The sequence below is a fragment of the Tenrec ecaudatus genome, chromosome 2 (genome assembly GCF_050624435.1).
Source record: "Tenrec ecaudatus isolate mTenEca1 chromosome 2, mTenEca1.hap1, whole genome shotgun sequence".
Lineage (NCBI taxonomy): Eukaryota > Metazoa > Chordata > Mammalia > Afrosoricida > Tenrecidae > Tenrec > Tenrec ecaudatus.
In genome coordinates, this window is record NC_134531.1 from 122,570,407 (window position 1) to 122,594,391 (window position 23,985).

A 23,985-nucleotide genomic window follows, 5' to 3' on the forward strand; every position below is an offset into this window, starting at 1 on the left:
TTGTGAGAATGCATTTCCAGTGCCTCATTCTTGATAATTCCACCTCACCTACTCACTGCCCTCGAGTCGATGTTGACCCAGAGCAACCCGATAGCACAGGGTAAAACTACCCCTGTGGGTTTCTGGGACTGTAACTCTTTAAAGAGTGGAAAGCTGTTTGTTTCACATAGAGCAGCTTGTGGTGGAGCAGCTGGTGGTCTTGAATTGCTGAGCAACATGTGGCCCCTCTGACACCAGAGCTTTATATAGCACTCGCTGGTGGTGTGCATTTTCACTTTATAATAGTTTTCTAATTTATTACCCACTAATAAATGCTTCTAGCATCACAGCAGCATGCAAATCAAGTCATAAAAGAACTTATGTTTATTCATATGAAAAATTAGAATAGGTGTACAACTTGTTTTTAAGAAGAAGTTAAAGCTGTGTAGTTGGTTTGATTCTAACACATGGTGACCCATGTACTGCAGCGCAAAACTGTGTTCCAGAGGCTTTTCAGGCTGTAACGTTTCATAAGCAGATCAAAGACGTAGCTTTCCAGGTGCTGCTAGATGGATCCAAACCACCAACCTATAGTTAAAAGTTGAACATTTAAGTTTGCACCAGCCAGAGATGGCACACCCAATATTAGTAAGCTAATAAGTACAAAGCCAATAAGTAGTATTTAATCTTGATGAATAAACAAAGAGTATACTCTTATTAAGTAGAGTTACAGAGCCAATCACCAGAACAAGTTAAAGAAGCAGTGATTAATCAGTGAAGAATGAAGCTATGTCACCAGTATTTCAAATACCAGTCAGGCTACCTAAGATGAACAGATTTCAACAGAACTTCTAGACTAAGAAATATGAAAAATGACTGGGCTGTCTAATTCTGAGAGATTAGCCACTGAGAACCTTGTGAATACCAGTGAAACATGATCAGATACAGTACCAGAAAATGAGCTCTCAGGTTGGAAGTGTGCCTCCTTAAAGTAGAGTCAGCTTTAATTCTATGATGGGATGAGGTTTGTAGATATTCATCTGCTCATGAGTCAGGACCCAAAATGAGAAGCCGCAGCTGCTAGCATCCATTAACCATTGGAACATAGAATGCACAAAGTATGGATCTAGGAAAATTGGAAATCACCGAAAAAGGAAATGAGACATGTAAAGTTTGATATCTTAAGATTAGTTAGCTGAAATGGCATGGTTTGGCCACTTTGAGTTAGGCAATCTTATGGTTTAAAACACCAATAATGACAAACTCAAGAGAAGTAGTGTTACATTCATCTTCTAAAAGAACACTTCAAAATCTATCTTGAAGTACAGTGCTGTCAGTGATGGGATATTACCTATATACCTACAAGGAGTTATAGTTAATGTAACTATTGTTCACATACGTGCATCAAAAAAGACTAAAGTTAGTGATGAAGAAATTGAGAAATTCTACCAACTTCTTCAGTCTGATATTGATCAAAACATGGACTCAAGATACATTGATAATTATTGACAATTGGAATGGGAAAGTTGAAAACAATAGCGAAAGAACAGTGAACAGTAAGTGGGATCTATGGCCATCATGATAGAAATGAAGTTGGTGATTGCATAATAGAATTTTGCAAGGCCAATAACTTCATTGCAAATACCATTTTTGTGCAACATAAATGACTATTCACATGGACTGCCATGTGGAATACACAGGAATCTACAGAAGGAGACAAACGTTATTGATAAAAGACCTGAAGAGTTGTGAGATGACATCAAGAAAAACATACATTAAGAAAACAAGAGGTCATTAAGAAGATAGAGAAAGAAAATATCAAAGTGAATATAAGAAGATACTCTGAAACATGGTCTCAAATGTAGATTAGCTAACACAAATGGGATAAGTGATGAAGTAAAAAAAAAACGAAAAACCAAACTCAAGGTCCAAAGCCAAAAACCAAACGCACTGTCATCGAGTCATTGTTGACTCTTAGTGACCCTTTGGGGGTTTCTGAGACTGTAACTGTTTATGAGAGTAGAAAGCTCAGTCTTTTTCCTACGGACCTGTTGGTTTCAAACTTCCAACCATGTGGCTCACAGCCCAGTGAATAACCGCAAAACCACCAGGTGCTCATTAGGAAGTAACAGAGCTCAAGAGGAATTTCAAAGAGGATCCTGAGAAAACAAAGTATTATAACAGAATGTGTAAAATTCTGGAGTTAGAAAACCAATTGGTAAGAACACAGCATATTTTAAGCTGAAAGAATTGAGGGAAAATAACTTAAGTCTTGAGTTACAATATTGAAGATTTCTGTGGGCAAATATTGAATGATGCAGAAATCATTGAAAGGACATGGAAGGACTTCATTTATTATACCAAAAAGAATTGGTCAGTGGTCAACCATTTCAATAGGTAGTATATGATCAAATACAAATGATAAGGCTATTCAAGCTGCACTGAAGGAAATACAAGACTCCAGGAATTGAGGGAATATCAACCGAAATGTTCAACAACAGCTGCAGCAATTCATTGATGGAGAACTGCCCGAAAATGAAGGTGGATTCAGAAGGTGTGTTATGACATGAAAGATACCATATCTGGTAGATATTGGCTAAAAGCAGAAAGTACCAGAATGTTGCATTTTTGTTTTGGTGAGTATGCATGGGTCATAACAAACTATGGGTAAGATTGAGAAGAAAAGGAATTCCAGACAGTTTATTGTCTTATGTGGAACCTGTGCATAGACCAAAATCCAGTTGTTAGAACAAGGGAATACTGCATGGTTTAAAATCAGGAAAGGTGTACACTGAGGGTATATCTTTCAACATAATTACTCAATGTTTCAAGAATAAACTCAAGGTGAATCACAGACCTTAAGGTTAAACCCCAAACTATTAGGGCCATCAATGAGGGAATCGGGACCAACCTGAGAACTTTGACAAAGGGAATACATAGGCTATCAGAAATAGGGAAGGACACAAACACAGAGGAGGCACAAATTGGTAAGTGGGATATACTGAAGATAAAACACCTGTGTACATCGAAAGAATTGACCAAGAGAGTAATAAGAGAGCCCATGGATTTGAAAAAACATCTTTAGCAAGGACACTTCAGACAAAGGCCTTATTACTAAAATCTACAATACTCTACTAACTTCCAAAAAGGAGGTGGGCAAAGGACCTGAAAAGAAATTTCACAGGGTAGAAATCCGAATGGCCAACAAACATGAGAAAATGTTCCCGATCTTTAGCCATAAGAGAAATGCAAATCAAAACAACAATGAGATACCACCAAATACCCTCAAAGGTAGCCCAATTCAAACAGTCAGAAAGCAACAGTGTTGGAGGGGCTATGGGAGACAGGAACTCTCATCCACTGCTGGTGGGCCTGTAGGTATGTACAGTCATTAAGGAAATCGATCTGGCGATATGTAAAACAGATAGGAATAGAGGTACCATATGACCCAGCAATCCCCCTACTGGGCATATATCCAGAAGAGGCAAGGGACAAACCACAACCACACATCTGTGCTCCAGTGTTCATCACAGCGCAGCTCAAAATTGCAAGGAGTTGGAAAGAACCCAAATTTCCATCAACTGATGAGAGGATTAAAAAACTGTGGTACATACATACAATGGAGTACTATGCATCGCTAAAAAGCAGTGATGAATGTATGAAGCGCATCGCTGTGTGGGAAGAACTGGAGGAAATCATGCTAAGCAAAGTAAGCCAAGCACAAAATGACAAGTACAGCATGAGTCTGCTGAGGTAAGCTTTAAAAAAAAATGCAAAAGGGGCATAGAGAAAAAGCTACTGTATACAAACATTCCTGGGGTAACAACCAAGTAGTATGGCAGGGGCCAGACCAAATCCAGGGATACATATGGTAGCCAACTAAAAAGGAGGGGGGAAAATAGAAAAGAAATGGGTAGCGGGGTAACAGGGCACTAACCCATGCAAGAGCAGGGTTATATCTCCACAGGGAAAGAGGGTTCAGACTTCAACCCGGTGCTCCAAGATGTGAATGCAACATACCAGCATGGAGTAGGGAACCAGAGGTCTGAGGGGCCAGTCCCAATCCCATCTATATGGATACCTGCCTCTACCCCCAGAAAAATTTATTTCAGAGGACAGCATTGAAGCTGTAGCTTAGGGAGAGGGACATGTCTGATTAGAGCACAAGGGAGCAAATGAAGGGGAGGAAGAGAGAGTGGAGCACATCTTGGTTCACCAAGCCTTGAGGATGATATTCTCACTCCGAGAACAAATCCATAGAGAAGACCATATGGCTGGCCCCACTATGAGACAGGACATCCCTCACTGACCCATAGCCCTAGAGGGACAATACTGGAGACACTGTGTGGAAATTGAGCCTAATCTGATCCCAGCACACCGAGGCAAAACACTAAGGGCATGGAACACAGAACAGCAAGGGGAGCAGAGCAATGAAGTCTCCACGGAATACCCAAAATAGACTTTGGGGCCAGGGCTTGGCACCCCATCAGACTTGACTGGAAAACACTCCTAAAGGGCAAAAAACAGTCCTTGAACTAACTACAGGCCTTTCTTTGTTGTTGTATTTTTTCATTTGACTTTTTGTTGTTTTGTTTTCTTTTGTTGCTTTGTTTTGCTTTGTCTTGTTTTTGTGCATGTTATTATCTCTGCAGGTCTGCCTGAAAAAGATAGGCTGGATGAACAATCTGAAGGAGAAAACAAGGGGATTGATGGTTCTAGGGGGACATGGGAGAGGGGCAGGTGGGGTGAAAGGAAGTGGTGTTAACAAACCCAAGGACAAGGGAACAAGTGATCCAAATCGGTGATGAGGATGGTGTAGGAGGCCTGGTAGGGCCTGAGCAAGGGTAATGTAACCAAAGGAATTACTGAAACCCAAATGAAGGCTGAGCATGATAGTGGGACAAGAGGAAAGTAAAAGGAAATAGAGGAAAGAGCTAGGAGGCAAAGGGCATATGTAGAGGTCTAAATAAAGGCATGAATATATGTAAATATTTATATGAGGATGGGAAAATAGATCTATGTGCATATATTTATAGGTTTAGTATTAAGGTAGCAGATGGACATAGGGTCTCCACTTAAGTACTCTCTCAATGCAAGAATACTTTGTTCGGAGGGAGGGGAAAAAAAAAAGGACCTGATGCAGAGGGCTTAAGTGGAGAGCAAATGCTTTGAGAGTGAATAGGGCAAAGAATGTGCGGATGTGCTTTATACAATTGATGTATGTATATGTGTGGATTGTGATAAGAGTTGTATGAGCCCCTAATAAAATGTAAAAAAAGGAAAAGGGAAAAAAAGAAAATGATTAGGGCAAAGAATGTACAGATGTGCTTTATACAATTGATGTATGTATATGCATGGATTGTGATAAGAGTTGTATGAGCCCCTAATAAAATGTTTTTAAAAAACTGCATTAAAAATGGCCGAAAAACTCGGCTTAAAAAAAAAGAATACTTTGTTCTATTAAACTGGTATTCTATGATGTTCACATTCTCTACACAATCGTTTAAGAGAAAGCGAATGCATAAGCAAATGTGAAGAAAGCTGATGGTGCCCAGCTATCAAAAGATATAGCATCTAGGGTCTTAAAGGCTTGAAGGTAAACAAGCGGCCATCTAGCTGAGAAGCAACAAAGCCCACGTAGAAGAAACACACCAGCCTGTAATAATCACAAGTTGCCGAAGGGATTAGTTATCAGGCATCAAAGAACCAAAATCATATTGTGTGCTCGCCTTACTAATATGATCGCTGAAGACAAATGGGTGCGTAAGCAAATGTGGTGAAGAAAGCTAATGGTGCCAGGCTATCAAAAGATATAGCATCTGGGGTCTTAAAGGCTTTAAGATAAACAAGTGGTCATCTAGGTGAGAAGTATCAAAGCCCACATGGAAGAAGCACACCAGTCTGTGTGATCATGAGGCGTTAAAGGGATCAGGTATCAGGCATCAAAGAACAAAATGTCCTATCAAATCATTGTGAATGATAGGGAGTGCAGATTGGGACCTAAGACCCATCTATAGGCAACTGGACATCTCCTTACAGAAGGGTAGTGGGGAGCAAATAAGCCAGTCAGCGGACAGTGTAGCAACGATGAAACACATAACTTTCCTCTAGTTCCTAAATGCTTTCTCTCCCCTCCTTTACCCCCTCCCCACTATAATGATCCCAATTATACCTTACAAATCTTGCTAGCCCAGAGGATGTACACTGGTACAGATAGGAACTGGAAACACAGGGAATCCAGGACAGATGATCCTTTGGGACCAGTGGTGAGGGTAGTGATACCAGCAGGGTGGAGGGAAGATGAGGTTGAAAGGGAGAACCGATTACAAGGAGCTACATATAACCTCCTCCCTGGGGGATGGACAATAGGAAAATGGGTGAAGGGAGATGTTGGACAATGCAAGATATGACAAAATAATTTATAAATTATCAAGGGTTCATGAGGGAGGGGGAGGGAAAAAATGAAGAGCTGATGCCAAGGGCGTAAGTGGAGAGCAGGTGTTTTGAGAATGATGAGGGCAATGAATGCACAAATGTGCTTTACACAATTGATGTATGTATGGATTGTGATCAGATTTGTATGTGCCCCCAATGAAATGATTATAAAAATTATTCGGCATTTATGCTGAACAGATAATCCGAGAAACTAGACATTATGAAAAAGCACATGACATCAGAATTTAGGAAGGCTTATTAATAACCTGTAATGGGTAAGTGACATGAACTTGCATGCTGAAAGGGGGGAGGATTGAAACACTTGTTGAAAAGCCAAGACTACTTCAGTATGGGCTTGCAACTCAATGTAAAGAATACCAAAAATCTTCACAAGTACAGCAACATAATATAAATGGAGAAAAAAATGAAGCTATCAAGGATATAATTTTACTTAGGTCTATAGTCAGTGCTTAAAGATTCAATAATTAAGAAATCAAGTGATGTATTGCGTTGGGCACTTGTATTGCACAAGACCTGTTTAAAAGTGTTGAAGAGCATGGATCTGAATTTGAGGCTGAAGGTGCACCTCACCCAAGCCGTAGTGTATTCAGCAACCTCATTTGAATGGGAAAGTTGGACAGTGAGTAAGGAAGAATGCATTTGAATTATGTTGGCACAGAATGTTGAAAATACTGTGAACTACCTGAACAAATAAATCTATTTTGGAAATAGTCTAACAAGAATGCTCCTTGGAAGTGATAACATAGTATGATATTATACTTTGGATATGTTATTAGGATAGAGCAGTCCATGGAAAAATATATTATTCTTAGTCATTGAAAAAGAAGACCTTCTGTGATATGGAATAAAATACTGACTGCAACAATGGGCTCAAACATAACATTTATGAGAATAACACAAGATTGGTCTATGTTTCTTTTGTTGTATGACTTAAAATTCATTTAAATTTATATGTTGTTTCCCCCCTGTTACTGCTTTCTCTCCCTACCATCTCTCCTTCCCCTTTAGAGATGTTTTACTTTATAATATTTTGAACCCAAACTCTCATTTTATTTTAAAGGTACGTTTTGCAAAACCAGTATATCCAGGTCAAACTGTGCAAACTGAGATGTGGAAGGAAGGAAACAGAATTCATTTTCAAACTAAGGTATGATTAATAGCGTAAGAGATACTTTGCTCTGTTACCCTTTTCACCTCATTACATAATTTTGCTATATGCTATCATTTCTTAAGTCAGTACTCTGAATATGAAATAAAACCTAGACTTAAAAAAATTATCAGTGGTTATTTGATTAATAAAAGAATTGAAATGTGTTGTGGATTAAATTGTGTGCTCTCCCCAACATAGGTGTCTACCTGGGTAAGCCATACTTCTAACTGATTTAGTAGCTATTTAATAATTCAAACCTCTCTTGTGATGTGATCTAATATGATCAGCCATCCATGAGTTGAAAGGGGATTAAAATCTTTTCTACCACTTGCTTCAGTTTGTTGTACTGTGACTGGCTTGTGTGTAGCTATGATGCTGGAAGCTATGTTATTGGTATTTCAAATGCTAGCATAACTTCTCACCAGACTTTTCTGTAGACTGGGCAAATCATCAGAGAAGTTGGATTATGTGAAGAAGAATGTGACATCAGGATCAAAATAAGTCTTATTAACAACCTGGGATATGCAGAAAATGCACCCCTTGTTTGCTTAACTTGAGAGGGCCTTAAAGCACTTGCTGATAAAGATCAAGGAATGCAGTTTTTAGTATGGATTACAACTCAGTGTAAACAAGACCAAAGTACTCACACTGGTCCAATAGATAACATCATGATAAATGGAGAAAAGGTTGAAGTTGGCAAGGATTTTTTCTTCCTTCGATCCACAATCAAGGCTCATAGAACTAGCAGTCAGGAGATCAAATGATGCATTATTGGGTAAATCTGCACAGGACTTCTTTAGAGTTGAAAAGCAAGGATGTTACATTGAGGACCAAGATGTGCCTGATATGAATGCCTCATATGCATGTGAAAGTTGGATATTAAATAATGGATACCAAGAAGAATCAATGCATTTAAATTGTGATGCTGGTCTTTTTTTTTCCACTAATGCAATTTCAGTATGCTTAAAATTGCTTCCTAATAAGTTCCAAGGTCATTCCATATTTTTCTAGACCAGGCGTCCTTAAACTACGGCCCATGGGCCACATGCGGCCCACCGAGGACATTTATCTGGCCCACTGGATGTTTTTGCCCTGTTTTGTTTTTTAACTTCAAAATAAGATATGTGTAGTATGCATAGGAATTTGTTCATAGTTTTTTTTAACTATAGTCCAGCCCTCCAATGGGTCTGAGGGACACTGTACTGGCCCCCTGTTTTAAAAGTTTTGGGACCCCTGTTCTAGACTATTAAGATTGCCTCTATGGAGAGCTGCTCCCTCACTCCCGAAACCAAAAATCCACAAACCAAAACAAAGCAAAATTGTAATAGTCCTCTGAGATGACATTTCTGCTTTGAATTACCTGGGCCAGCAGACCTTCAGAAGCACATTTTATGTCTTTAAGGCACCCTGATGAGACTGAGACAAGTGTGTTACTGAGAAAGCTTGTGTAAATCATCCACTGATTGCAGAGATAAGTTTAAACATGCCTTATTTGGAGTGAATCCATATATGTATGAACTGGAACCCTAATAGTAATACTATTTGACTTACACTCTTAGGCCAAGATAGTCATTAGAAGAGGCCAAGAGCGTGGTGTAATGGATCACTTAACTATGGGTTTTTAAGCTGTGGTCTTGTAACTCCCTCCAAATGTTTGGGTGAAACTATCCAAAGAAAGTACTTATGGCCCACCAAGGGGATTAGACCTGTTTTAGGGTATAAAAGAGACCTGAAATCTCCAACATAAGTCAAGTAGAACATTTATTAAGTATGAAACAAAACAATGACATTGCATCCTGATGTAAAAAGCATTGGCATGTGGTCTTAATGGTGTCCAAAGGTTTGTTAAGATAGAGAAGTTTAAAGGGAAAATTAGTTCAGGGCCTTCTGATCAAAGCATTCAAGGCAAGACTGCTAGAGCATAACTCATGACTATGCAACCTCCCACCCCTAAGGTGATCTTCATCAAGGGGACCTCGGCAAGCCCCTAAGGGAGACTGCCCTCCCTGGACTGGCTGCGCTGAGGGAGTGGAGGTACTCACTTTCCAATGCACTTTGTCTAAGGGCAAGACTATTTACATCCTGATCACTGGTCAGAAGGAAGTCAGTGGAGGCTTAACCCTCATGGGGACTCTGCAGAGGATTTTTCGGCTTTCATTGTCATCCATAAACTTTTGTAAATGGCATGCTCAGAATTTAGGCTCTAATACAGATCTCAAAATGTAAACCAAACTCACTACCATCAAATCAATTCTGATCTCCTCATAGTGATCCTATATAGGATTTCTGATGCTTTATTGATCTTTAGGGGAGCAGACAGCCTGATCTTTCTTCTGTGGAAAGGCTAGTGGCTTTGAACCACCTGCCTATGGCTAACATGGCAACAGTAGTTTGGTAAGTAATCTAAATACTTGGGTTAGTGGACTTGACCATGCAAAATATGGGAGGATTGGTTGATTTTGCCATCATTTTAGGCTTAAAATAAGCCATCCCATAGGCCAGAAGGAGGGAGTCCCTTACCACCACCAAGAAGAAGAGATGAGGGACAGAGTGCCTTCTTTAGAGCTGGGATCCGTAGCCTGTGTACCTCCTGGACCTGGGAGACAGCAAGATGTAATATTGGAGCTGCAATGGTGAAAGACTGTCAGAGAAACAGTGGCCGCAAAGATAGCAGAATCAGGAAACCATCAGGCAGGCCTTCCTGGCTGACAAAATGAGGGTTGGAGAGAGGCTCATTAGCTACCCTGTGATGTGTAAGTGACGTAACCTTGCTTGCTGAAAGGGAGGAGGACTTTACCCACTTATAGATTGCATCTCAATGAAAAGAAAAGAAAATTCTCATAACTGAACTAAGAAAATCATAATAAATGAAGAAAGTATTGAAGTTGTCATGGATTTAATTTCATTTGGGCCACTATGGAAACGGTAGTCAAGCAACTAAACAATGTATTTCATGACAAATGTATTATAAAAGACCTTCTTTAAAGTCTTAAGGAGTAAGTATGTCACTTGGAGGATTTAGGTGTGCCTAAAGCAAACCATGGAATTTTCAGTCTTCTCATACCCATAGAAAACCTGGACAATGAGTAAGGAAGACTGAAGAATGAACACATATGAATTGTGGTATTAATGAAGAGAATTGAACATACACCATGGATAGCCAAAAGAACAAACAAATAAGTCATGGAAGAAATACAGTTAGAATGCTCCTTAGCAGTGAGGATGGCAAGGCTTTGTCTCCTGTGTGTTGGATCTGTTATCCGGAGGACCAGTCCTTGGAGAAGAAATGCTTGGTAAAGCAAAGGGTCAGTGAAAAAGGGGAAGACCCTCGACACGATCGATTGACACACAGTGCCTGCAATTCATGTCCAAATAAAATACAAGAATATGTAGTCATCTCTGCTCTGTTTTTAAGGTTTATGTTTAACAATTTTTTTTGGGGGGTGTTTATTTTTTGAAGTTAACATTTAGTTTATTAAAATTAAATAATTTATTAGGGCTCTTACAGTTCTTATCACAATCCATCCATCCATCTATTGTATCAAGCACATTTGTACATATGTTGTCATCAACATTTTCAAAACATTTTCTTTCTACCTGAGCTCATTCCTCCCCCCGCCTCCCGACCCTCCCTCATGAATCCTTGATAATTTATAAATTATTATTTTTTTCAAGTCTTACACCGACTGCTGTCTCCCTTCACCCGCTTTTCTGTTTGTTGCCCTGGGAGGGGGTTATATGTCGATCATTGTGATTAGCCCCCCCTATCTCCCCCCACCTTTCCCTTCCCCTTCCCCCTCTGGTATCGCTGCTCTAATTATTGGTCCTGAGAAGTTTATCTGTTCTAGATTCCCTGTGTTTTGAACTCTTGTCTGTACCAGTGTACATACTCTGATCTAGCCGGAATTGTAAGGTAGAATTGGGATCATGATAGTGGTGGGGAGGAAGCATTAATGAACTAGAGGAAAGTTGTATGTTTCGTCAGTGCTGTACTGCACCCTGACTGGCTTGTCGCTTCCTTGTGACTCTTCTGTGATTATTTTGTGAACCCCCGTGGTATAGTGGTTATGTGTTGGGCCAATATCAACATCGTCATCTGGGTGACATTGCTGGCAGCTTTGTGAGAGACTGGGCTTTCTACTCTGGGAATAGTTGCAGTCTCAGAAACCCACAGGGGTCACTGTGAGTCAGCAATGACTGGGTGGCTGTGTGTATTGTCATTTTGTCGTTCCTAGTTAGTGTGTTTTGAGCAGTTTAAATAGCATTGACAACAATCATAAACTCAAACCCACTGCCATTGTCTCGACTCAGACTCAGAGTGTCCCTGTGTACAGTTTCCAAGACTGTACATCTCTGTAGGAGCCGACAGACCAATCTTTCTCTGGCAGAACAACTTTGAAACAAGATCTTGTGTTTGAACTGCCCAACACAGAATCCACAGCACTACCCAGGCTCTTTAGCAATCAGGCTCTAACATCTTGCATATGCATAACAATTCTACATTTAAAGATAAGGAAGTCTAAGTGTCTCTCTGAATGCCTTTGACTCAGACTTTGTAGGGCTGGGTAGAAAGAACTGCTACAGTGGGTTCCAAGCCTCCTTCTAATGTAGAAAGCCTCATATTTCTTCCATTGCTCACCTTATTGTGAGCAGCCTACTGTGTGCCCACTATGGGACCAGGTCTACGACTAGTCTGGGTTTAGATCTCCTACATAACTTGCTCATGGTCTCAAAGAAGTGGTGGAATGGAGATAGCCTGACACCAGAGCTTTTTCAAATCAAACTCATTGCCATCAGTTGATTCTGACTAACTGAGACTCTTTAGGGCAGGACACAACTTCCCTTGTAAATTTCTGAGATTGTAATTCTTTATGGGAGTAGAAAACCCCATCTTTCTCCTGCAAGAGCAGCTTGTAGTGGTTTTGAACTGCTGACCTTGCAGTAGTAGTCCAAGGCATAGTCATTGCTCCACCACGGCCTCCCCAGAGCTTTATACTATGTCATATTTTCTTTCACAAATAGGTAAATCTACAAAATTCTTCTTAAATGGTTGCCTCACTTCTAATACCTGTTTCTTGCATTTTCCCCTTAATTTATGCACACACATTTATTATTTTTCACATCCCTTCTGTTCTCCTGTCAGGCGTCAGCTCAAGCTCTACCTTCCTTGTGGCAATTCCTTATTACTACCCCTCCTACCAACCATTCTCATGCTCATGTGCACCCTGACTTCTCTGAAATCCTCTTGCAGTTAATATTTGTGCCACATATTCTGGAGCCCTTTTATAGTCTAATAATTTTATATGAAGGTAAAAAAATCAACTCACTGTCATCAATTTCATATGAGTAAGTATAAGTTTTCAGACAAAATTTTGAACTCTGAGAGTGTAAGGAATTTGAGTATATTGCAACATATATTCATATTTTCCTAGAATGGCACTAGTGAATAGTACATCATTCCTATTGATACAACATTAAAAGAAAGAGAACTGGTATGACATCTAAATATAACACATTCCTGCCCGTTTGTCACATTCTAGGCTTACCTTCTTTTCTTTTCAATATATTTGCCCCATTGATTAGCAGTATCCTTATTCTGTTAGTTGGACATGACTCCCTCATTCCTTGTCTTTTGCTTACTTCCTTTCAGTCCTACTTCCTCTTTCCCTTTTTTCCTTCCTGCTGTGTATGCGGAAACTTTAAACATTTTAAACCAATGTTCCCAAATGGTTGGCTTGGTTAACCTATTCACTGCCATTGAGTCCGAGCTGACTCATAGTGACTCACTCTCCTATGGGTTTCTGGGACGGTTGACTGCTTACAGGAATAAAAAGCCCAGTCTTGGCTTGGTTATGAGAAAGTAGCTTAGTGAAGTGCATTTTGTTCATAAATTATTTCTTTCTACTATATATAATTTGAGATAAAGTGAGAAATTATTTAAAAGATAATTTTAATTTCTAAAGTATGATGGAAGTAGTTAAGGGAGAATGATCTTTCTTGAGTCTTAAAATGGAAGTTTTAATAAATATACTACCTTAGTTCTTAGAAATTAATCCTACCCATTTGTAGAAATACCATATTTTCTAAAGAAGAATAGATATTGGAATGTTTTAGATGAAAGGTTGGGAATTAGAGTTTGTTTGTGTAACTACTATTCTGATAAATGGGCATTAAAATAATTTAATTTATGCTATGTATACTTCTTATTTGAAATAAGAACTAGAATTACTACTTTAATAAGGCGACGATGGCCTGTTCCCGGTCAGTTTTATTATATGTGGGTAGCACAGATAGACTTATACTATCTACATGAAGTCGATATTATGACATGCCTTCAGCTACTTATAAGTGGTTAGCAGTGCTCATCCTGGCTGCCTTTTAGATATACTTGTGCTTAAAAGAAAAGTCTAAGAATATCAATGGCCAAACCCCACACAGAATCATTTAGTGAGAATATGTGGAAATAGAGGCTGAGTCATAAGTATTGTTTAAATCAGTAGTCATTCATATTTCATTTTGAAATTTACTTCATCTACTAGTTATTTAATTTGTATTTTTTCCTTTACCTAGAGGCAGATTATAAATTTAAAAAGCAACAACTTTATATTAAATTTCCTTTGGAATCATCACCATGACCTTTTCTCCCCCCCCCCCCCCCTTTGTCCTCTTTTTCTTGTGCCCTTATAAGATCCGGGAAACTGGAGACATTGTCATATCAAATGCATACATTGATTTGGTGCCAACATCTGATGTTTCAGCTAAGACACTCTCTGAGGTAGGTTAAAAAAGCTGGTATGCAACTAATTTTCTTAATTTATGAATTTGTTACATCACTTTGAAACTTTCCACATTACTTGAAAAAGTTAAGAGCAATGAAGATTAGTTAATTCTTGAGCTAAACAACAAGGATTTCAAGTATTTGGAAGAAAAGACATACCTTAGTAACATTAGGAATTAAAAAAATTTTGGGTGGGGGGAAGGTCACTTGACTCCTTAGTATTCCAATGAAAGTGATGGAACCTCTCTCATAAAAATGCCTATATACCAACCACATAAAAGTTGTGTGCAATTTTAAGGAGCTGTTAGACCCCTTGAAGTTTTTCTGTAGACCTCAATTTAAAAATTTCGAACTCAGATACATTTTTAAGTTGGACATTTTATTCCTTGTTGAGGGTATTTTGAGATACTTAGAGATAAAATAATTTTGGTCTCTTTCAAGAGAAAATAACTTAATGTTAGATGAGATCACGTCCATCGAAAGTGGTATGGCCCTAGACTAATCAGTATTTATCAATCAGTGTGTTACTATTAAGTTAGCATAAGAGCAATTGTATCGTTTGTTTAATGATAATTTTAAGCAAACAGTATTTTGAAAAAAAGGTAAAATGGTAAGTGTCCTGAGCCTTTTTCTTGATTTAAAGACTTACATAAATATTTGTACAACTGAAAAAGCAATAAAAACCCAGGCCAAATTCATTAGTAGGGGGTAGATTGCAAATCTTTATGAAAATATACTGTTACATCTCACCATCTAAAACTGACTGGTGGGTCTGAATTACTGGCTATTGTGTTAGCAGCCAAGTGTAAAAGCAATACCACGTATTATGATGAAAGCATTTGTATTATCTGTTAGTAATCTGGAACTCTTGATAAAATCTATTTGCATTCTTTGTATCCACGTGACCTTTAATTGACTTGTCATATTTTGATACAATTTTCCGAAAATTAAAGCCCTTTTAGAAAAATCTGAAGTTAAGAATCCATATGACTGCTTAGGCTTAAAAAGGAAATTTAGGCTTTATATAATTTAAGCCTATTTCGTAAAAGAGAAATGAGACTTACGAATTTGGCTTGTCTAATATTTTCCTGCTGAAGATACTGAGACATAGGACATCCAATTCCTAGTTAACTTTTAAAATATTGTTTCTGAATTCTAATGAAAGTATAATCTTTTTATTAGGGGGGTTGTGGTTCTGGATAATTATATGTAAATATGTAAGGAGTGTGTGAACAAAGTCTAGTTAGAAGTTGTGGCGAACTAGCGAACTAGTTTGGCTGTCCTATTTAGGTGCAGGTCATTGCTTTAAAATGACCTGTATTGTATTTTTAAATTGTTTTCCCTTTGATTCCTTTCGACAGAACTTTATCATGAACTTCTCTTGTTTTGCTAGGGTGGAGAGCTTCAGAGTACCTTTGTGTTTGAGGAAATTGGTCGCCGCCTTAAGGATGTTGGGCATGAGGTGGTAAAGACAGTAAATGGGGCATTTGAGTGGCATATCACAAAAAATGGAAAGGTTGCAGCTAAATGGAGTAAGTCGCATCTCTGATTCTATAGTAGTCTAAGGTAACGCTTTAGTAAATGGAGGTAAATTATCCTGGTTATAATTAAGGCCCATCTGCTACAGAACGATACAGTCTACTTTCTTAGGAAAGTTGTTCTCCTAGGAAACTGGTTGGTTTTCAGAGCATCCAGGCTTTTTAGAAACCAAGAATTGAAAAAAAGAAAGAAAGAAAATATCAGCTTTAAATATTTCGCTGTAATATACAAAATGACTTTTAAACATTTTTAGTACTTTTGAATATTTTTGTGCAGAAAGAAAAAAAGATCATTATGTATGTGTGGGGGTGGTGTCAGCAGGGGGTGGTGGTGGCAAGAATCCTGTCAAGTCTTTTGTAAATGTTTGTGTAACTTATATCCTTATTCATAGTACAAACTAGTCTATGCTTCAGCATGTTAGATTACAATGTCAAATTTTAATTTCTTAGATAATATTGGGAATGGCAAAATGAAAAGTTTTTCCAGATTAGAGAATTTTCTTCTTATTTTGCTTGGACTAGAGTGCTTTTCTTGATTCACTAACCAGCCAGATCTGCTGGGCGCCTCTGTCTGTCATGGCCGAACAATGTGTGGCCCTTTCCCGTGACTGTGATGCTGTTCTGGGACAGAGGAGCGTAGTGAGGAGAGCACATTCGTGCTCTTGTTTCTTCGTCACTCAATTGTAAATTGATAAACGAGTGCTTGTAACAAGGAGAGCTTAGCATTTTTTGAATCATGAAAGGTGCTATTAGTGCTGTCATCACTAAAATTTTTTATTGTAGTGAAGTAAAATATTTGCCATTTCAACCAGTTTGTATATTCATTTCACTGACATTAATTACATTCTTCCAGGTTGTACAACGAGCTTCACTCTGTTTCCACCTGTTTTCATTATCCTCATCAGAAGCCTGCCACCCCTTAAGCAATCCTCCCTACTCCCCTTCTTATTTTTACATATTTGCATATTATATATTTCATATAAATAGGCTGTACTATATTTTTCCTTTGTGTGACTAATTTCATGTACTGTAATTTTCTCAAGCTATATCCATGTTGTAGGTACTTCACTTTTCTTTATGACTGAATAATGTTCCACTGTTTGTGCATCCCTCATTTTGTCTATCTACCTATATGCTGCTGATGGACTCTCAGGCTGTTTCCACTTGTCACTGTTGTGAATAATGCTGCCGTGAACTTGAGTGTACAAGTATCTGATTGAGTGCCTACTTTTCATTCTTTTGTGTATTTACCTAGGAGTGGATTTACTGGATCATATTGTAATTTTATATTTAACTTTTTGAAGAACTCCCAAACTCTTTCCACTATGGCTTATGACCATCATTTCTTTAATTTTTATATTATAGATGTGTTGTCATATTGCTATTCTTTACATCATCTCTAGGTTCTAATATCCATGGCAATGGCTACAAAGAATTCAAGCAATATTCCTAATTAAAGGTTTCATTAAGGAATTTGACAGGATGTAGTGCATGTGGGAAATATTCAGCGTACAGTTGCTTATCAGGATATGTTACAAATTTCTTTCGAGTCTATTAATTAATGCCCAAAGGGGAGTATCACTCTGCTGTAAGCTACAACGCGAAAGTGTTCAGCTTAAATTCCATGGGTCAGCAAACTCAATTCCCTGAATTAAGCACCCACAGGATACTGCATTCTAGGAAGTCTCAGGCCCAAGGAGTTCGGTCCACTTCCATGGGTCAGAAAGCCCAGCTTCCCACTTAAGTGCCCAGAAGCTCCTCATTCTACAAGCAAGCCTCCTTCCCCAAAGCACTCAGCTTTTCTTGTTTTGCGGCTGGGAAATCAACCACTGTTTCATATGCTGAGTCCTGATTCTGCTGCTGTTGCTGCCTATCAGATAGCGTAGTTGCCGCGTAGATCCGGGAGGGTCACAGCATAGAGATTTCTGGTCGAGAAGATGCACTCCACTCCTGGCTCTTGCTGGTAATGAAGTGCCAGCTCCTCCTGCTTCTCAGAGGGCACATTTTATGTGCAGCAGGACAGCATTTCAGGCAGTCCTGTTCAGAATAACTGTAGAGGCTGTGGTTTGGGAAGGAAAGGACTTATTGCGTGAGAATTAACTTGCTTGGCTACTGCTTATGTGAGGAAACAAGATTTGGGGCCCACGTGGCTGAAGATGTTGACTTTATTGTTAGAAGTGAGAAGCATGGGAGAGCAGCGTGGTTTGTGGTGCCAGAAGTACAGCAAAATGAGCTCTGCACAAGATTTTAGGATTGAGCATATAGGGGGAAATGCACAGTCAGAGAATTGGAAACTATACAGAGAGCTCTAGCTTTGCCACTCTGCTTCATGGCACTCCAGAAGAAGATGAAAGGAGAATCATTGTTGGCCCAAGAAAATAATTTGCTGTTCATGCTTGCCTTATGGCATAATGATGTCACTGTTTCCATTTGTATATAAACAAAGTGAACATCTGAGAATACAGCTCACGGGTGTTAAATATGCATTTTGTTGCAACTCTAGGCACAAATATAATCCTGTTTTCAGAGAGCCTATTTGTTGTTTGAATGTATCCAATAGTTTTAAGATATCCATTCCACTTAAACTTTTTTACAAAAACATTTATTTCATGGCTAATGACACAATGATGCTTAACAAAAATCTGTTTTATTTTCCTTAGGATAAGTAATTTTGTCATTTTGCTCCTAAATGGTAATTTAATTTCTTTTGACATATTTGTAATCTTTTTTGCTGTAGGAACACAAGTAGAATTTATATTTAGTAGATAGCAAGATTATACAAATGTATTTTTGTACGAATATTGCTTATGAAATAATAAAATGGGTTTTAATTTTTAAAAATATATGAACAGTAAGTAATTGTGTAGAACTAAGTCTACACACCTGGTTTAAATACAGTTATCCATTATGTATTATGTGATAAATAGATGAAGATATTCTTTGATTGTTAGATGGCATCTGTTTTAGATCTTAGAAATTTACCAGAATATGGAAGGATTTCTACAGATCAGGAAACTAGCTTTCTTTTAAGATCAAAATCTATTCAATCTTAAGGATACAGTTTGATCATTATAATCTGCTAGCTTCTGGAATGGTGCCGGTGCTCTGGTAGTTGAGCCAGATTACTCTCTGGGGTTTCTCACTTTAGATATAAAGTACATTAGGGTGATGGTTCTAATTCTTAATTTGAGATACAAATTTCAAAGATCCAAAGGACATTTGAGAAGAAATATGTGCTCAAGTCAGAGAAGACTGGAATTGGCCTTCCTAGTGTCATCCTATATGAGTACATTAAAACTTGCCAAATTCACTTTGGCATACCAGTACCTATAGCTGTGTTCTTGCTTCCTACTTACAGAGGCCCAATAAGGAAGAGTAGAACTGCCCCCGGAAGCTTATATCCAAGTCTCTTGATCTTAATTCAGCGGTTCTCAACCTGTGAGTTGCGACCTCTTTGGGGATTGAATGACCCTTTCACAGGGGTTGCCCAATTCATAATAGTAGCAAAATTATAGCTATGAAGTAGCAACGAAATAATTTTATGGTTGGGGGTCACCACAACATGAGGAACTGTATTAAAGGGTCACGCACTAGGAAGGTTGAGAACCACCGTCTTAATAGATGCAGATTACTTGGCCAAGCTGACGTATCTTGTTCCCTTGAGTGGCTGGTGGGGTCTAACTGCTGACCATTCCATTGGCAGCTGAGTGCTTAACTACTGTGCCACTAGGACTCCTTAACTACGAGTGAAGTTGTACGGATGTTCTATGTGAAACATTGAAAGTAACATTTCAGTAGTTTTTCCAGCAGCTCAGTTATTTGGTATTTATGAAAATGAGCGGCATACCACATTCTGTTGGGGGACATGTAGAGTCAGAATTGACTCGATGGCAGTGAGGTTTGTTTATTTATTTTTGTCCTTCTGTCAGAAACTGTTTGCGAAGAAGAAAGCTGCTAATTTGACTGCTTACTCCATGCAGTTAGGACAATCTGTGGAATGACTTTAAGAACATGTGGGCTTCCATGCGACATAACTGAAGGAAGCAGGAGCGAAGAGGAGAAGACCAGTGTGGCTATCAGAAGACCCAGACTCGCTCCTACCCACGGTAAGCTAGGCACCTGGAAGAAATGGTGAAGTCAAAGAGGTGAACAGAAAATCTCAAAGGGCAGCTGAGAAGACAAAGTAAGATATCAGAAAGCCAAAAAGAAGACCACACCCAGCATATCTTACAATGAAGGACCAAAGACCGAATTCGAGCTTTTAGTTGCAATAGTGAAAGATTCTATGGGCAACATATTAAACAATGCAGGAAGCATCAAAAGACGACGGAAAGAAGACAGAGGCACTGTGTGAAAAAGAACCAGTTGACATTCAACCACATGGTAGTATGTGAGCAAGAATCGATGGTATTGAAGGAAGAAGTCCACGGTGCACTGAAAGCCTTAACCAAAACCAAGACTCCGGGCATTGATGGAATACCTATTAAAAAGCTGCAACAAGCTGATCAAACACTAGAAGCAATCATTTGTCTATGCCAAGAAATAACAAAAGACAACTACTTGGCCAACTGACTGGAAGAGATTCTTATAGGTACCTATTCCAAAGAAACATGATCCAACAGAATGCTCTAACAATATCACGAATATCACAGCAAGCAAAACTTTTTTTCCCTTTAAAATCCCCCCCCCCTTTTTCAGTAATTTTATTGGGGCCTCTTACAGCTCTTACCATAATCCATCCATGTGTCAAGCACATTTATACGTATGTTGCCATCATCATTTAAAAAAAAATTCTTTCTCCTCAAGCCATTGGTATCAGCTTATTCCCCCACTTCCCTCCACCCTCATGATCCCTTGATAATTTATATATAAATTATTATATTTGTCATGTCTTACATCAACCACTGTCTCCCTTCACCCACTTTTCTGTTGTGTGTTTCCTGGGGGCGTATTATATGCTGATCATTGTGATCAGTTCCCCCTTTCTCTCCCCACCACCCCACCTTCCCCTTACCCTCCTGGTATCACTACTCTCATTATTGGTCCTAAGGGGTTTATCTGTCCTGGATTCCCTGTGTTGCGAGCTCTTGTCTGTACCAGTGTATATGCTCTGGTCTAGCCAGATTTATAAGGAGATTTGGGGTCATGACAGTGAGTGGGGGTGGGGGAGAGGGTGAGGAAGCATTAAAGAACTAGAGGAAAGCTGTATGTTTCATTGATGCTGTACTGCACCCTGACTGGCTCATCTCCTCCTTATGACCCTTCTGTTAGGGTATGTCCAATTGCCTACAGATGAGCTTTGGTTCTCTACTCTGCAACAACCCCGCTAATTCACATCGATATGATTTGATTGTTTGTTTTGGGTCTTTGATGCCTGATACCTGATCTCTTCGACACCTCATGATTGCACAGGCTGGTGCGCTTCTTCCATGTGGGCTTTGTTGTTCTCAGCTCGATGACTGCTTGTTTATCTTCAAGCCGTTAAGACCCCATCCACTAAATCATTTGATAGCTGGGTACCATCCGCTTTCTTCACCCCATTTGCTTATGCACACATTTTGTCTTCAGCAATCGTGTCTGGAAGATGAGCATCCCAGAATGCCAGTTTAATAGAACAAAGTGTTCTTGCATTGAGGGAGGACTTGAGTGGAGGGCCAATGTCCGTCTGCTACTTTACTACTAAACAAATAAATATATGTACATAGATCTGTTTCCCTATTGTTATATATAAATGTATTTACATATGTACATGTTTGTATTTAAACCTCTATAAATGTTCTTTGCCTCCAAGTTCATCCCTCTCTTTCCTTTTACTGTCCTCTTGTCCCACTATCATGTTCGGCCTTCATTTGGTTTTAAGTAATTCCTCTCAGCAAAATTGCCCTTGATCAAGTGCCTCCCCCTCCTATGCCTTCCTTGCCATCAATTTTAGATCATTTGTTGCTCCCTTGTCCCTGGGTTTGTTGCCCCCCTTCCTTTTCCCCACCTCCCTCTTTCCTGTGTCCCCCCACCCCAACTGTAGGTACCATTGTTTTTCTCCTTTGGATTGTTTATCCTGCCTATCTTCTCTAGATAGACTTGCAGAGACAATAATGAGCACAAAAACAAGACAAAGCAAAACATAACAAAAGAAAACAAAAAACAAAGCAGCTACAACAGCAACAAAAGCCTACAGCAAAGAAAAAAAGCCTATAAATAGTTCTAGTTCTGTCTGTTGACCTTTATGAGTGTTTTCCAGTTGAGTCTGATGGCGTGCCATGCCCTGGCCCCAAAAGTCTATTTTTGGTATCCTCAGGGACTTCGTTGCTTGCTCCCTTGCTGGTGTGTTGTACACCCATAGTGTTTCCCCCCGTGTGGCGGGGTGAGATCTGGCACAATTCTCATACTGTGTCTCCAGTGTTGTCCCCCGTAGTGCTATGGGTCAGAGAGAGAAATTGTGTCTCATGGTGGGGCCGGCCCTATCGTCTTTGCAAGCAAAATTTTGGTGAGTCATCCAACATTTGCAGTTGATAGGGAGGTGCCAGAACCTCAGGCCTGATTAAAAAGAGGAAGTAGAACAAGGGATATCATTGCTGATGTTAGATGCATCTTGACTGAAAGTAGAGAATACCAGAACGATATTTACCTTTGTTTCATTGACTAGGTGAAGGCATTCAACAGTATGTACCATAGTAAACACTGGATACCCTTGAGAAGAGTGGGAATGTGTTCATGCAGAACTTGCACATAGATCAAGAGGCAGTTGTGTGAGCAGAACAAGGGAATAGTGCATGGGTTTGTATTCATTCACCACTCATTCAGTCTGTCTGGTGAGCAAATCATCAGAGAAGTTTGCTTTTATGAAAAGAATGCAGTGTCAGGATTGGAGGAAGGCTTATGAACAGCCAGTGATATGCAGATGACACAGCCTTGCTAGCTGAAAGTGAAGAGACACTGAACACTTGCTGATGAAGATCAAGGGTTGCTGCCTGTACTGTGGATTACTATTCTATGTAAAGAAGTCACAAGTACTCACAACTGAACTAATAAGTAACATCATGATAAACTGAGAGAAGATTGAAGTTGCTGAGGATTTCTTCTTGCTTGGATCCACAATGAAGGCTCATGGAAACAGTAGTCAGAAAATTAAAGGACACATTGCATTTGGTAAATCTGCTACATAAGACCTCTTTAAAATGTTGAAAAGCAAGGATGTTACTTTGAGAACTAAGGTGTGACTGACTCATTCTATGCTATATTTAGTTGACTAAGAAAGAGTGAAGAAGAATGAATTCATTTGATATGGTACTGGCAAAAATATTGGGAGAACCATGAGCTGCAAAAACCAAACAAATCTGCCTGGGAAGAAGTACCACCAGAGTGTTCCTTAGAGGCGAGGATGGAGAGAGTTTGCCTCATGTACTGTGAATAGGATATTCTGCTGGGAATCAGAGGGGTGGCAAACCAGAGGGAGGGAGGCAAAGGCCCTCCATGAGATGAACTTACACGGTGGCTGCTACAATGGGCACATCATAACAATTAGGAGAGGACAGGAGTGCATAGTGTTTGTTGTTGTTGTACACGGGGTTGCTGTGAGTCAGAACTGACTCGATGGCATCTTAAAATAAAACAACATATTTTACAAATAAATTGTATAAACCATTTAGAAATGTTTCCTCTCCCTTTTGATAGTCTTGCTATGTTTATGATGCCGCCTTGGAGCGACTGCTTTAAAGGGTGGTATGTATTTCCTTCTCCCAACCCAGCTACCCATGCAATGCTTTGAAAACTTAGGGTTTTTGTTTTTCTTTTTTCTTTGTAGTTAGAATTTTCATCCTTATGTTAACGTCCTTACATTTTCTTCACTGATTCTCATTTAAAATAGCTCTTTATAAACTTTTATGCAGGAAAAATTATTGCTTTGACACTTTAGAAGAACTTCTTTATAAAAGGCATTTTGAAAAATAAAAGACCTAAATTTTTCTAAATGAATGATTTATGCATAATTTATAGGTTAAGTATCACATTAACCTGGAATTTTTTCTCTGTATAGTTTATTTGGTCTATTTTACCCTCGTATTGTGAAAGGAAAATGATTCACATTG

The 23,985-nt window shown here is 39.1% G+C and overlaps 1 protein-coding gene across 3 annotated transcripts in view; it reads left to right on the forward strand.

Moving 5' to 3' along the window:
- HSD17B4 (hydroxysteroid 17-beta dehydrogenase 4) overlaps window positions 1-23,985 on the forward strand; it is a 104,434-nt gene that overhangs the window by 69,825 nt on the left and 10,624 nt on the right. For 2 of the 3 annotated variants that reach the window (XM_075541426.1, XM_075541428.1), the window contains exons 20-23: window positions 7,496-7,582; window positions 14,274-14,360; window positions 15,757-15,895; window positions 19,882-20,007. In XM_075541426.1, the coding sequence (XP_075397541.1) occupies window positions 7,496-7,582; window positions 14,274-14,360; window positions 15,757-15,895; window positions 19,882-20,007 (439 nt within the window). The remainder of the gene's footprint in view (window positions 1-7,495; window positions 7,583-14,273; window positions 14,361-15,756; window positions 15,896-19,881; window positions 20,008-23,985) is intronic. The other variant, XM_075541427.1, reaches the window with a different exon arrangement.